Raw genomic sequence first — 15,386 nt, forward strand, 5'->3', positions numbered from 1 at the left:
ACACCCCAAAGCCCCTGGTGCCACCCCAGGGGACTCACCGTGGAGCTGAGGGGGGGCACCCCCCGGTCCCGGGCAGCGATGGTGAGGTTATAGAAGGGGATGTTCTCACGGTCCAGCTCCGCATCCTTCCGCACCCGCAACTCTCCTTCCACCGGGGAGATGACAAATTCCCCTGCCGGAGACAGCGGGGCCTTACTTGTGCCACGTCCCTGCAAATGGCCTGGCTCCCCAAGGGAATGGCTTGTCTGGGAGCTGGGACACAGGAACCACGGCAGGTTTGGGGACAAACCCATGCCCCACTATTGCACATATGGGAGGACTGTGGCAGCTTGGGACTGTGCTACTGCACCCCTAGGTACCAGCAGGAGTAGGGGAGGGGGTGAATGCCCAAAAAAGGGGTGCCTGTGCCCCTTTTCTCGGCCTTTCTGAAGATGTCAACAGCCCGTCCATGTCCTGCGATGGCCAGAGCAAGGTGGGCCACACAGCACAGGCTCCCCACAGGCCAAGGGGCCATGTCATCGTCATCCTGGAAAAGCTTTGCAGTGGGGTCAGCTGGGCTCTGCCTTCCAGATTCCCTGGACTGAAATCATCACCCCCTTCACGGAGGAACAGCTCCATGTCCCCATAGTTTGGGATGCCCACTGCTCCTCTGCCACCTGCCCCAGGGTGCTGGTGGAGCTACGGGATGCAGAGCAACATCGTGCCCAAACGCCCTGCAAACTCCACAGGGGTGAGGTTTCTCTTTCTGTGGTTTGTTTCTTTGCCCTTTCGATTTATTTTTTTTTTTGTCTTCATTGTTTAGCAGATTTCCCCCCTCCCTTGCACAAGCCCCAGCCACCCCCCTGTCCAGCCACGAACAGGTTAAGTTTCCTGTTGCTCAGAACAGGATTTCCTGGTGTCGAAAGGCTGAATTCACAGAAACAGCTGCTTGGAGGGAGGATGGCTTTTCTGAAACTTCCGCCCCACACTCCCTGAGCCAGGCTCCTCCACGGGGCAGCCAGCAGGACAGGCTGTGTCCCCGTGACCCCACTCACCCAGGGGGTCCCCGGCGACGATGCTGTACTCCACTTGCCCGCTGGGTCCCGAGTCGCCATCGTGGGCCAGGAAGGTCCAGACCCGTGGGCCGGGCTGTCCTTCCGTGACGTCAAAGGGACCCTCGTAGGGCCGGGGGAAGGTGGGACAGTTGTCATTGATGTCATTGAGGTTCACCAGCACCTGCGGTCAGGACAAGGAAGCTGAGGGCTGTGAGAGGAGAGGGATGGAAGGGGAGACCGGCCCACCGGCCATGAGCATGGGAAGCCATGGATGGGCAGCATTGCAAAATATCTCCTCTACTTCTGGTTTTTCTGGGTTCACCAAACATCCAGCTCACAGTTCAGAGGTTCAAACACAGTTATGCCTGATCATGCCCATCCTATAGTCACACTGTGAAACTCCAGCTGCACACGGGGGGGGGACACTGTTAAACCTCTGGGCCACACATCGTGATGGAGAAGTCAAGGCAAAAGCCCACATTCACATCCTAAAACCCAAACTGGATAGACAAAACCCACAGACAAGGGTTTGACCACCAAAGCCATGAATTTGGAAAGACCCAACCTCTGCAGCCAGCTGCACACTTGCATTCTCCTTTTCCTCCAGAAAGGTTTAATTCCTAGTGCTAAGCAAACTTAAAAAAAATTTGCAGGTTGCATCCTTATTTCAACAAAACCACTCGTGGTAAAGGTGGTTATGAGAAAGACACTGGAAATGGGGAGTTTTCTGACCTCCTGGGTTAAAGGACAGTAAAATCCATCAGATGGGCAATTGTTACGGGTTAAATCTAATCTTTACAGAGAGTATATCCAAGTCTCTGCTCCGTTTCCTAGCAATGGAGAAAACAAACACTGGCATGCCTTATCAGGGTGATGGACTTCCCATCACTCGGGATCTTAAACAATTCCTAAAAGCTGTGTTTTTGTATGGTGCTGGCACAAACTCCCTGGGCCATGTAGGGAGGGTGTTTCCTATCCTTCTGGCTGCAGTGACTGTTGCTGAGGGGGTTTCCAAATCCATGTCTCTGCTTGAGCCAAGTGCAGGGGAAGCTCTGCCTTCACTTGCATCATGCCAGCAGCTGTTGCCTTCCCTGCCAGCAGTGAAACCCCATGCCTGTCCCTGCTGCAGCTTTCCTGGGCCGGGACAGTATCAGAGGCCCAAATCTGAGGGCTTCCCATTTGCCCAAGCATGGACCAGAGCTTGTGGGGACAAATTTTATCCATGGAAATCTCCCACACTGGTATCTCCCCTTCAGTTTCTCTCTTTAACTTTGCACCTTTTGGGGGACTACAAAACACTTGGCTCGATATCCTGGTGAAGGATAATGGTCCAAGGGAGTGAAGACACAAGGTTTAACCCATCTGGGCACAAACAACATCTGCTCTACAACCTGTCAGATTTTGGTTTTGGCCACAGAAATAATCAATTCCTGCAAAATATTTGCTTTGGAGCTGCTCGTTTGCCCTCCCCACTCTTTGAGCAGCGCACTAAGTTCAGGTCACTGTGGTCCAGGAAACAAAGAAAGAGCTATAGAGCAAAGTAACAAAAAAACAAAGTAGAGGATTTAAATACCCTCCTTACAAGGAGTGAAAAGGGAGTTTTAAAAGCAGATAAGTAACCTGAGAAGATAAAGATAAAGTAGAAATTAATGCTATAGCAATGCTTTACTACCTGCTGTCCTTTCATGAGGAAGGACCAAGAAGACATCTAAAGAAAACATAATGCAACTTAAAAGGAGTTCTCTATGTCTTTGCAGGGCCAAATATTCAGGCAAATTCACCCACAAGTGTCTCTTGTCCATGTCCCTGCTTTGAGAATACCCATGAGGGAGCAGGGCGACAGCAACTGGGCAAACTGGCCACATCTGGGAAAAGCGACTGGTGGCCACTGGGAAAAGAGATGTGAAACTGCTCACACGAGAGGGAACTCCTTGACCCCAGAGAGGCCACAGTGTCGCAGCCCCGCCGGCAGCTCCTTACCGTGGCGGTCGATGTGAGCCGGCGCGAGACGGTGGGACACTGGTCGGTGGCGGTGACGATCAAGGTGTAGCGCCCGTGGCTGATCTCATAGTCCAGCTCCTTCACCGTGCGGATCTCTCCCTGCAAGGAGAGGGGAGGGCAGCTGGGAGTGAAGGCAGCAGGACAGGGACGTGTCTGGAATGGGGCCGGCATCCTGACTGACCGTGGCATTGTTGATGTGGAAGGTACCCAGGATGTTGCCCTCGGTGATGGCGTATGCCACCGTGCCATTGGGTCCCTCATCCTGATCCAGGGCCTGCACGGTGACCAGGGTGGCGTTCAACGTGGAGGGACCTTCATCGAGGGTCACCTCATACAGCTGCTGCCGGAAAGCAGGAGCGTTGTCATTCTCATCCAGGACGGTGACATACACGGTGGTGGTGGCCTGTGGGACAGGGGACATCACATTAAACACTGCGGAGGGATTTGCTGTGCAGTCTCTGGAGTTGGCTGGGAAAGGCTGGATCTGTCAAGGTCAATGACCAATGTGGGCTCAACCCTGCCAAGAGACACAAACACAGTGCAGGGCTCAAAATGAAATGAGCCGTGGCTGCAGACGCACTTCCAGGTAATTGCTGGGCACAGAGATAAACGTCCCGAGATTAAATCACACCCTTGTTCCCAAGCAAAGCACATCTCTGGAGGATCCTTCCCCTTTTCACACAGTTTACCATTGCTGGCAATCACAGGTGATAACATTGCTCATGGCAAAGGGAAAACCAGAGGCCAAACCCCTTCCTTTGGAAGAGACATGTGAGTCCTTGCCTTGGCTGTTATTAACAAGTGTGACAACGTCGATGGAAAATACCCGGAGACGATGCTGCCACGGCTCGGGGGAGGAACAAAACCAAGCATCTCAGACAACTAGACTGACCTCCCATGGTCCCACCATCTACCTGCTGACCACAACTTCAGGTGGACCCCATCCCCTTCCAGTTGTTCCTGGCCCTGCACAGGCACCTGGATGTCCTGACTGAAGGCTGTCTTCTGGGGGTGTCACCCCACCTGGGGATGGGGAGGTGACAAAGGCATGCACAGAGGTGGGATCTTGGGACAATAAACCATTCTCTTGGAGTCTCGACTTCATAGCTACAGCAAGATATTTCTTCCAGCCAGCCAAGAGTTACATTTTTGGCAAGGGCATCACAGCCGTGTCTGTTGTAAAAGCCATAAAGCCACATGGTAATTAGCTACTTTTCTATTTTCTTGCACACTTCAAATTTAGAGGGGGTTAGAAGCAAAGTTTCCTGTGGTTTGCAAACCTCCCCGTGTCTTCAGGCTCCGCTTTCCAGGGAATACTGTTTGGAAATGAGGCAGCTCTCAGCTGCAGCCAGAGATTTTGTTGATGCCTTTGGAATTTGAAGAGAAGCTCCAGGAGGAGTTATGTGTCAGATCACGGGGCTGCCTCGCTATTCGAGGGCAGAATAAAGGTCTCTCACTGTGTAAAAGTGCTGGGGGGGGGGAAGTTTTGCTCCCCTTCTTTTTTGGGAAAGCTCCTTCCCTTCTCTAAGCTGGCATTGCTCTGAGTTACCCTTCCCTGTAGCTGCCTCCTACCCATCCCAAGAGGATTTCTGCCTGCTTAATCCTCACAAACACGAGAAAAGCAATAATTGCAAGTAAAGTAATTACAAGCCAGCCCCAAGGGATCAGCTCCTCCTGGAAAGGCGTGAGACCAACAGCCACAAGTCCCCCGGCACGGCCAGCATCCTCCTTAGCACCCCAAAAACATGCAAAGAGGGACTGGCTTGCTCTTAGCGATGCTCTAACGGGAAAAACCCAGCAAACGCCCCCTCTGCCCGAAGAGGTGGGGACAGCGGTGACACCCACCCGTGGGGTGCTCCCCCCGTCCTCCCGCCCGCCGCTCCCTGCAGCCTCTCACCTCCTGGGGGTGCTCGCCGTTCTCTCCATCCCTGCGCAATATCGCAATGAAATTTCCTGTGTGTGCAAGCCCGGCTGCCGCGGCGGGGCTGCTCAGAGCGTGCGGTGGCTCCGCAGAGGCCACCTCTGCCCGGCCACCCCGCTGCCATGGGGGTGACGTCCCCCCGAACTAGGCTGCTGCTGGCCGCGCTCTGCCTGTTCGCTTCCCACGGTAAGCTCCAGCTCGCTTGCCTCTCTCCTCCCTGCCCGGAGAAACTCTTCTCACTGGGGCACCGTGTTCGCCGGCCCGGGGCTGTGCCTCGGCACAAGGAATTTGGGGCGTTTAGGGGGTTATTTGCTTTCTTCCCCCGTGATCGTGGGGTGCGGGGGGGCTCAAGCCAGCGTTTCACATGATGCTGAGGTTGTGTCGGGGTAAAGGGGCCACAGGGGAGCTGCCGTTCTAAAACTCTGAGGCTGCTTTTTTCTTTCTTCCTCTGCTTTGATCTAACATGCGTGGAAGGAAAGCAGCCACCCTCTGTCCCCGCCAGCCCCCGCTGGGGACCCCGGGCTGGAAAAGCCACTCTGTTCCCCCACGTCACTTTTTCCTGGCACTGTGGGGGTCCCCGGCTGTGCCACGGTGAGAAGACCCTTCCGTCAGCCCTGGGGGAGCGGGGAGAGGGGATTTGTGCGAGCAGGGCCGGGATGCCCTCTCCGAGGATGCTCCGCTCCGCCGTAATTGCTCGGACGTGCCGAGCAGCTTCTCTGAATGGGCACCCAGCCGTGGCCAGGATCACAGTGTGGCTGCCGAGCTCCCCTTCCCAGTGTTGAAGCTCACTGGCTGCTTATCAGGGGGATGCTATGGGAGGGATGGGGCTGCTCCATCCCTGACTCTGCAGCAGCCCTGGCAGGCAGCGTTTATGTTCGGGGCTCCGGGGCCAGGCAGTGACACAAGGGGCGGTGACAATTAAACCCCCATATCGTCTGTGGACGAAGAGTCAAGAGAAGGAAGCTGGGAAGGACCGTGATCCCTCCCTGCCCTGCGCAGGCAGAGGACAAGAATCCTATCGGGCTTTGCTTCACCATCTTTCCCAGGACAGGAAAGTGACTGTCTCCAGGATTACTGCCAGCACATCCCCAGGAAGAAGAGATGCCCAAAGATGCCCCACTGCAACGGGGCTGGGAGGTCCCTTCTTCTCTCTGCTCTGGGACACCAAGGCTGGTGTGGATTGAACAACGCTTTGCTTCTCATCCAAGTCTCGGCATCAGGGAGTGATTCCCAGCATCTCCACAGGGATTTGAATAATTTCATTTATGCATCTGGGGTGCTGGGACTGAACCTCAGGCCTTCTGCAATGCAACAAGCTTGGATGGTGATGATCAACGTGAGCCTGGTGCCAGAGGAACTGAGCTTTGTGCAGCCACACACCTGCCAAAACTTTCCGAACCCCCACCTAATTTTACTGGGGCTTGATGGAGAAGTAGAGCCCTTGGAAACATCCAGTTTGGAGATGCTGGCAACAAGACAGATGGGGAAGCGGCTCCTCTCCACCTAAAGAATGGCAGCTGAGCTGGGCTTTCCAAAATCACATCTCAGAGCTGCGCTGGCAGAGGAGCAAGGCAGGACCCTCCGGTGGGAGAAGCAGCTCCAGGCTGCTCTCCTGCCACTGCCTGCATGATGGGTGCCCCTGGAAAGCCATTTGGCTCCTCGGGGTGCAGGAGGTGAGGGCTGTTAACAGGGGCATCTTGGGCATCTTCAGTAAGTTTCTCCTTCTCTGCTGTAAGTACTTGTGCAGAGGTGTGGATGCCTCTGCACATCTCACCCAGCTGATAACTCTGAAGCACAATGACAGCACGGTGATGATGGGGTTTGGGGAACTTTGATGTGAGGCTGTTACAAAAGCTCCCAGAAGAGGGAATAAAGCTGTGTTCCTTGCTCCAGCGCTCCACTCTCTCTCCAGCAGCCCCTCCTCTGCAACAGGTGAACCTCTCCAAAGGCTCCATCCCCTGCTCTGCACAGATCTTCTTGAAGTGGAAAGAGGCAGACTGAAGTGGAAATCACTCCTGTCAGGTACATGAGTGCAGATCAAACACCTGCTTGCCAGAGCAGGGGACCAAACTCAGGAGAAGCAGCCAGGAGAGGCTTTTGGTCACTGACCCAGAATTTGGTGTGAAATCCCAATTTATTTAAGATGTTGGTTGGCAAAGAAACACAAGGTCTGGCACTTTTTTGCATTTCCTTCTGTCTGAAAGGAGATCTCCCAGGTTTCAAGCGAGGTGGTGATGGCAGCACCAGGGATGTACCAGTGCTGCACTGGGCTCTGCACGGCACCAATGCAACACCACTGCTTGGAGACAAAGATACTGAGGTGTCAAAGAGGAAGAGGGGCACTTCTGGCACCCACTTGAGACCTCCTCTGTCTTTACCAGATGGTGACAAGACAACAGATCTAGCACGGCCCTCAGTAGGTCCAGTCTCTCTCAGCTGGAGATGTGCAGAGACTAGCACCTGGCTTTATTCTGGCATTTGCCAGCAGCTCTGACTTCAAAGGGAATTGTTCAGTCGGGGTGTGGATGGAGCCAAATTTAATCTCCTGGGCTTCTACCATGCTCAGAGCCCAAGATCCATGGGCTTTAGTATAGTGACACCACCAGAAGCTGTTTCCTCTGGGCACCATCTGCTATCCAGCATGGCTTTAAAGCGTCATTACATCTTGGGGAGGGAACACCAACTTCCCTGGCGCTGCTGTGGGCTGCCAGCTGCCTTCTCCTACACTTCGTGGCTTTTGAGAGCCTTCCCCTGCTTGGGAGAATGAAGGGAGCTTGCTCATGCTGAAGGTTGAGCACACATAGTAACCTCTGCCCCTCCCCACTGCTGAAAGCGTGGGCGGTGCTGACTTTCCATCCAGACGGTTCCCATCAAGCTCCGGAGGTGGAAGCTGGACGGTTTAGTAAGACAGAGCTTTGCAAACTGTGTGGGGATGAGCGGGACAGCTTTACTCGAGGGCTGAGTGTGGAAAACAAAAGACTCCTGCAGATACTTTTGGAAGGTGTTGGAAGTGTGGCTTCCTTCAATAGAGCCCTGGCTTCCCTTCCTCTGGCTCCCGGGAGACCCCCGATGTGAATGGGGCACTTCCCGTTGCCGCAGGTATCACAAAACACATCTGAGGTGCCTTTTGTGCTCAGTGGGCTGGCAAGGAGGTGGGAGACCTGCTCTGCTGCCTGCCAAAACCCATCCAGCCCAGCCGTGCTTCCTGGCCCCAGCAGCACCTGAGGGTGAGGAGGAGTCAGGGCTTGAAAATAAGTCTGAACGAGGCAGCGTTGAGCTCGGGCCACACAAACCTGTGCCCCAGAGCGGCTCCAGGGATGTGCTGCTGCACGTGCTGTGGGGAGCAGGAAGCAATTAGCTGGAGAGGTCTGGCAAAGGTCACGCCATCCCTGGCTCCGTGGGGCTCCTTGGCACCCTGTGCTGCCGACCAGGGGAGTGTAATGAAGCAGATCTCCTTCCCAAACCCTCCCTCTCCCTGCAGAGCACCCTCGGGCAGGAACTTGGGGCTTTCATGGCTGTTCTTGCACCATCACCTAATAACCAGAAATAACCACGAGGGCTGGAAGGCAGCTTTTCGGTTTCACTCTCTCAGGCAGTGACACAGTGACCCTACCCAGAGGAAGAGTAGGATGCTTCTCTGGGTTGCCTAGTGATGGGGAGCCTCTGGCCCAGCTGGATGCCTGTGGGCAGGCCCAGCACACCGTGACACCCACTCGATATAGCAAGCGAAAAACCTCAAAGCCAAACGGTGGCGGAGCTAATGGCACAACAGGATGTTACCAAAATGAAAAAACATCTTGTCCTCATACCATCTTCTCTGCTGCAAAGCAGCCCCAGGAACCTCCCTTCCACAGTAATTTAAAGTAAATAAGCCCAGAATCTGCTTTTTCTTTTTGAAGTGACATTTGCCCTTCTGTTACAAAGCGGTGGCAGGGCCAGAGCACCAAAACCTCTCCTGTCTCTGCTCTTTCCTCTCCCCTCATGCACTTTCCCCTTCCCACCAGTGCCCTCCACCCACGTCCTGGGAAAGACCAGCAATGTCGTGGTGTGCCCCTCGCCCCTGCGCCTCTGCCAGGCCTCCCGCCCACATTCCAGAATATCTTTCTGAAAATTGTTTTCATTTTCAAGCAGCTCCTCACTGTCAGCGTCAGCCAGTTCCCCCTTCTCCTCCCCTGGGGCTGAAAAACAAGGAGGGTGGGACCTGCTCCCCACCTCATCTCAGGGGGCAGCCCCTCCTAGCTCTTTTCTGTTTACTTTTTCTCCTTTTATTTTTTTTGCAGCTGGCCCAGCAGCACTTGTGTTTCCTCCTTCATGGGCCATAACCCTGCTGCCTCACTTCTTTTCCACATGCTTTGCCTCCCTTGCCCCACACCTCTGCCAGCTCTGATGGCCCCAGACGAGCTTCTGCCTCCCTGCTGCTGCTGCTTAACTGTATTTAAAGCATGTTTCTCCTCCAGAGTTTATTTCTACGGTGAAGCTGTGCTCCCAGCCCTGCTGAGATGTTGCTACAGAATCCTGGAATGATTTGGGTTGGAAGGGACCTTGAAGACCATCTTGCTCCACCCCCCTGCCATGCGCAGGGACACCTTCCACTAGCCCAGGTTGCTCCAAGCCCTGTCCAATCTGGTCTGGGACACCCTCCAGGGATGGGGGCAGCACAGCTTCTCTGGGCACCCTGTGCCAGGGCCTCACCACCCTCTGCCAGCAGTGGTGGTGGGGCTGCAGTGCTTGTTTGGGGAGGGATCCCCATTTTGCTACGAACTCGGGGTAAGGCTGGGGTCTGACTCCTTGCTGTGCTCTCCCCAGGAGGGCCGGCAGCTTTCCTGATCACCACCCGTACTCGCTCTGGCGCTGCGCCGAGGGCCAGAAGCGTCACCCTGAGCTGCCGGATCAGCGGGCTCCCTGCGCGACCGCCAATGACCTGCTCTAGCAAGACCTGGTACTTCAGCAGCAACCGGCGACCAGAGTCTGCTCCGACAAGAAGGCACATGCCGCAACGTCACCGAGAAGGAGCTGCACCACGACCTGGGCAGGCACCACGAGCCTGGGGGCAACAGCACCCAAAAATCCCCCCTCGAGCGGCACCACGGGGTGGAGTTTGTCCCCGACCACCACGGTGCCTTCCACATCGTGGTGATGAACCTGACGCTGCAGGACAGTGGGAATTACTGCTGCTATGCCGCGGAGCTGAGGCGGGAGCACGGCAAGCCCCACACCATGCAGGTTGCTCACGGCTTTGTGGAGCTGCAGATCCAGCAAGGTGAGGGAGCAAGGGGGGCCCCTGCCAGCTCTGCATCCGTGCCAGGGTGTATCAGGGCTCGGGGGGGCCAAAAAGAGGTGGTGGGTGCAGCATCAGGGCTGGGGAGGCAAGGAGTGGGAATGCTGGAAGCCCAAGCCATGTTGCAAGAGTCGAAGAGCAGCAGATGTTGAATGTTTGAATTAGGGCCAGAGAGCAATAGAACATTAAAACAAAATGAAAAAAATAATAACTCGAGAGGCTGGAATGCAGTAAAATCCATGGTACATAGTTTCACTGATCTTCTTCAACCTCTTTCTGGAAGAGAGGAAAACAAACCTCAGCTTAAAAGGAGCTGGCTGGTGGTGCAAGCCCAAATGAGGGCTTGTAGATAACCTTGGGACACCAGCCCAGTGGGAGAGGCATGAGGGAGGGGAAGGCATCTCCTGCCCTTGATTTGCAGCATTAGGATAGATAATTTGTCTTTTAGACCAAAAAAAAAAAAGAGGCTGCATGGTCAGGGATGGGCCCCACTGCCACAGGGAAGAGGGGTCTTGCAGCAGGGATCTCTGCGTAGGCTTCCCAGGATTAAACCCCTGCTTTGGGGGTGATATTCTTAATATCAGGGGCAAAAAGGCAAGGACAGCCAGCAGTCTGGGAGTCCTGTGGGGCAGGAGTGAATCTCCTGAGGTGTAACATGCTTTTCTGTTCTCTTCTGCAGGCAGAGGAGGGCTTCAAAACTGCACATTTCATACAGCCACCAGCAAAGGTACGGGGAAAAAAAACCCTCTTTCCAATGTGCTGCTCGCCACCCTGGCCTGTGTTTTTCCCTAGGGATCGCTGGCTGCTGCAAACACCAGTGTCCACATGAAACCTCACTGTTGGGAGGGTGGTTTTCGATGCTGTCCCCACAGGGTGCATCTGACAGGCACGTCCTCAGCCCATCACCAGGATATGACTGTCCTGAAGCCCCTGGAGATCATTCACCCTGTGGTTCTAAAGCACCCAAGTCCACCCCCCTCCCGCCCCAAAACACAATTAGGGCTTTGGCAGCTGCTGCCACAAGAAGGTGGGAAGTGACAGAAAGGTAAAGAGTTGCAGGAACCTCTTGCAACACCTCAAGCCTGTGCCACCTCTGCCTCGAGCAGGGGAAACCCAAATCTTGCTTGAGTGCTCAGAAAACGTGAGGCTCCGCCAGTGCTGTGTCTAGACATGGAGATGCCCACACTTCACTGTGCAGGTGGTTTCTTGGTGGGTCGCTCTGTCTGCTCCCATTTTCTGGCTGCTAAATGGGCAGATTTGGCTAAAATGCTCTGAGGCACTGTTGGGGCCAGCCCAGACAAGGGAAACAGCCCCCCTGCTTCTCACAAGTAGTGCTTCCTGTTCCAAACCCTTAGTCTCAGGTGTTGGGACACCCTGTCCTGCCAGGCAAAAAAAAGGGAAAAATGCCCCCCACTAAAACACAGACACAAGGAGCAGGAAGCTGCTTCCTCAGAGGGATGCACAGGAGAGGAGGGCTTGAGCTGAACCTGCCTGTGGTTTAGGCAGCCCTCAGCCCCACCAGGAGCCATCCACAGGACCCTGATGGCCACAGATGTGCCCACAGGTTGCCAGCCTTTCTGTGAGCCTCCATGGGTAAGGTTCTCCAGGGGCACATTTGTTAATGAGAGCAGGTTAACGAGCCCTTTGATGCCCGAGCACTGTGAGGCTGCCCATGGGTTGGAGCCAGCACTCTGAAATTGCTGGGGGCCTTTATCAGGGCTTCTCTCCTCATATCTGGAAGACCAAAGAAGGGCCTTGGGGTGTCCTCCAGCAGTGAAGGACTTTGGTCAAGGTTCTAAAATGATGTCTCAGAGCTTATCTGCACAGCTGTCAACGCATCCCGTGTGGGGCAGCGTGGGATGGCCCCACGCTGCACTTGGGCATCTTAAAGGTCTCTTACACCTAAACAATTCTGTGATTCTGGCTTGAGGAAGCCGAGGACATGGCAGGTGAGCCCTCTCCATGTCTGCCCTCTTCTGTCACAGATATCACGGCCGCCGCACTGGCCACGGGCGCCTGCATCGTGGGCATCCTCTGCCTGCCCCTCATCCTGCTCCTCATTTACAAACAGAGACAAGCCGCCACCAACAGACGTAAGTACCAGGGACACCCCTCTCATCTCCTGGGCTGCATCAGGGTGGCAAGGATGAGATGGGATGTGCCCCACTGGGATCAGCTGGTTTGGCTGCTCCGAGTCCCATGGGCACAGCGTAAGGCGGCCCAGTGACAGGTCCCTGCCAGGTGTCTCCTGCAGAGCTGTCTGGGAAGGGCTAGGCATGCCTGAAGGCTGCTGGTGAGGAGTGTGGGATAGGAGGAGACCCTGGGAGCATGCTGGGGGCTCTGAGACTGCAAAGATGCACCCTGCAGACCCCTTTCCTCCACATCCACTGTAGGAGCTGTCTCATTTACTCATTCCTCCCTCCATCACACACCTGAAGTAGAAGCTTTGCCTTCCAAGCAACTGAAAAAGCATTCTTTGCACTTTTTCTCCCCCTCCTCTTTAAAAAGCCCCCTGATATGTCTATGGCAACAGGACTGCAGCAAGCCAGGTCTCCCCTCTGCTGCCCCAGCCCTGGAATACCAGGCAGTGCTGAGGCATAGCTGGCTGCCAGGTCCTACCCGTGCTTGGCTCCCAGAGATTTCGGTAATTAAGCGGAAAGGGGCACCACCTAAACTGGCAGAGGCATTTCATCAGCCCTTGGGCAAGCGGGGCCCTGTGGTTTTCCTCACCCAGCTTGGTGGGCGGCTCTGTGGCTCTGAGCAAACCCTTTGGAGAAGTGGTTTCTGCAGCAGGCGTGGGCACAATGCCAGCCACAAGACTGGGAACTGGGCTTTTGACATCCATCCCCTTCATGCACCCCTTTAGCTGTGCAGCATTGGGGTGCAGCTCCCACCTCCCTGTTGCAAAGCATCACCTGGATGCTATTTCACCCTGGAGGGAAGGCAAAATTCAGGGGGATTTGATTCTCAAGTATGATGGGCCGAGTTATTTCCACACAGCACTTTTCTTTGGCACAGTTTGGGCCAAAACTTGAGCAGCTTGGCTCGAGATGATCTTTGTGCAGGCATCCAGCACAGCCCAGAAACACGGGCTGTGGGATCTGCTGCCACAGAGGGAATGAGGTAATACACAACAGAGTGCTGTCCAGCCAAACACAGGGACTGCCAAACGCCAAGTGGTGTTTTGCAGAGCCCCAGGAGGGTGTCACAGGTGGGTGGTGGGTGCATCTGGGCACGAGCAGGGCCAGGCTGCAGCCCAGGCACCCCAGCTGCATCTCACTTCACCCCATGCCTGCAGAAGTGTCTCTTCCCTTTCTCTGGCGCCTGCGGTTTCAATCTGGGAGGAAGCTGGGTTGGGGAGTAAACAAGGTGGGAGGGATGCAGAGAAGGAGGGTTGGGAGCAAAGTAGACAGCTAAAGGGGGGGACAGAGGAATGCAGAGGAATTGGAGGTGAACGAGACAGCAGAACACAGCACTGGCAGTGGGTCTGGGTCCGACACTGGGCCTTATGCTGCCAGCACTCACCCCAACCACTTTGTCTTTGGCAGGTGCCCATGAGCTCGTCAGGATGGACAGGTAAGGAAACTCATCCCCTCACCTCCTCACACCCCCTCTGCCTGCATCCCAGGCCCCACAAGGGTCTTGTCCTGTCCTCCTTTCCCTTGAAGCCAGCAGGTATCCTCAGCCCAGCAGAGAGAAGGGGATGCTGATGGCACCCACGCTCTGAGCCCTATCCCTTTCTGGGAAGCCACTGTTTCTCTTCCCTCTCTCCAAATGGGAAGTGCCTCCTTTCTTTTTGCCTGTGCCTAGGGCATGCACCTCCCTACACCCCAGGAGAGCCAAGAAACCACTTCAGCAAAGCTTTCCCCCCTGCACCGGGCTCCCCACTTGCTCTCAGCTCAGGTGCCACCCCCTGAACCCGCTTGGCTGTTCCAAAACCCTGGGGACAAAAAAGGCTCCTGAAATAAACACGCACATCCCTGTCCTCTCCCGCAGCAGCGCCCAGGGCATTGAGAACCCCGTGTTCGAGGCGGTGCCGTCGGCGAGCGCGGAGCCGCGGCCCCGGCCCCAGCTCTCCTACATGGCCAGCCGGCTGCCTTCCGAGTCCGGCCGGCACCTGCTCTCGGAGCCCAGCACCCCCCTGTCCCCCCCTGGCCCCGGGGAATGCTTCTTCCCAACGCTGGGTGAGTGATGCTGAGCCCCCTTGGAGACCACCACAGGAGAGGTGGGATGGAAAGGGGAGGGGGGGGAGGGAGCGAAGGGGAAAGGAGGGAGTGAAGGGGTGTTAAATATCAGCTTGTATTTGTGTTATGTGGGACATCAAGTCCTATGGCTTAGAAGATGGGAAGGACCCAAACCCTCTGTTTTCCATGCAAAAGCAGAGTTTGGCCGCTCCCTTCAGCTGCAAGCTGGACTAACATCCCTGGTCTGCCCTTTCCAGATCCTGTTCCTGACTCACCGAATTCCCTGAAAGCCTAAAGACCCCAGAGGAAACCACATCCTGCAGACCATGCCATGCTCATCCAGCCGAGACCCCCGAGAGGGTGGCAGGGCCAGGGGCAGCAAACCCTTAAGATCTGAAGCTGTGTGCAGGATCCCTGCCCTTGTCTCCCATCCTGCCTCTGCCCTGGGACTGGAAGTGAACCCCTCTTGTACGGAGTTTGATTTTTAGCTACCTGTTTCCATGGAGAAGAGCATGGCTTTGTACTGCTCACATTTTATGTACTAGCTGAAAATTGAGGATGCGGGAATGGAAGGATGTCCCATACCTGGAAACTTCCCTGAGGATTTAATTTATTGCCAGGGTTTTAAGATCTGCAACATCAACATGTTCCTGCATCCTTGACTGAACATCCTCTCTGGGAGTGGATGGTAAAGTACTTTATCCAGCATGAAACCAAACAGGGTCACCAGCCAACCCTGTACTACCTTTTTCTCTGCAAAACAGGAAGGGGAGAGGCTCCCTGCTGCCACTGGAGCCCTCCTTCCCTGCCAGCCTTTTGAGATGGCCATGGACTTAGGATGCTGCCGCCTTTTCAGCTGGACACATGCCAGGAGGAGCCTTATTTCTGCTGCAGTTTTTATCCTTGTCTTGGGATCAGGGGAATTTATCTCTCTGTTTGTTTCATTATCAGTGCTGATTAAAAGGAAA

General features: G+C 55.2%; 2 protein-coding genes across 2 annotated transcripts in view; one reads left to right on the forward strand and one right to left on the reverse strand.

Annotated features, from left to right (window-relative positions):
- CDH23 (cadherin related 23) overlaps positions 1-15,386 on the reverse strand; it is a 183,804-nt gene that overhangs the window by 13,662 nt on the left and 154,756 nt on the right. Inside the window, exons 37-40 of the mRNA XM_029962592.1 lie at positions 3,217-3,438; positions 3,015-3,134; positions 1,035-1,215; positions 39-172 (exon numbers count right to left, since the gene is read on the reverse strand). Coding sequence (XP_029818452.1) covers positions 39-172; positions 1,035-1,215; positions 3,015-3,134; positions 3,217-3,438 — 657 coding nt within the window. The remainder of the gene's footprint in view (positions 1-38; positions 173-1,034; positions 1,216-3,014; positions 3,135-3,216; positions 3,439-15,386) is intronic.
- On the forward strand, positions 5,001-15,386 carry VSIR (V-set immunoregulatory receptor). Its single transcript, XM_018079961.2, is given in 8 exon segments — positions 5,001-5,142; positions 9,763-9,908; positions 9,910-10,216; positions 10,914-10,961; positions 12,220-12,327; positions 13,783-13,810; positions 14,231-14,418; positions 14,676-15,386. Coding segments are annotated over 8 exon segments (927 nt in total). The 5' UTR covers positions 5,001-5,078; the 3' UTR covers positions 14,714-15,386.

Source organism: Manacus vitellinus, unplaced genomic scaffold (assembly GCF_001715985.3).
Source record: "Manacus vitellinus isolate BGI_N305 unplaced genomic scaffold, ASM171598v3 scaffold_48_pilon, whole genome shotgun sequence".
Taxonomy (NCBI): Eukaryota; Metazoa; Chordata; class Aves; order Passeriformes; family Pipridae; genus Manacus; species Manacus vitellinus.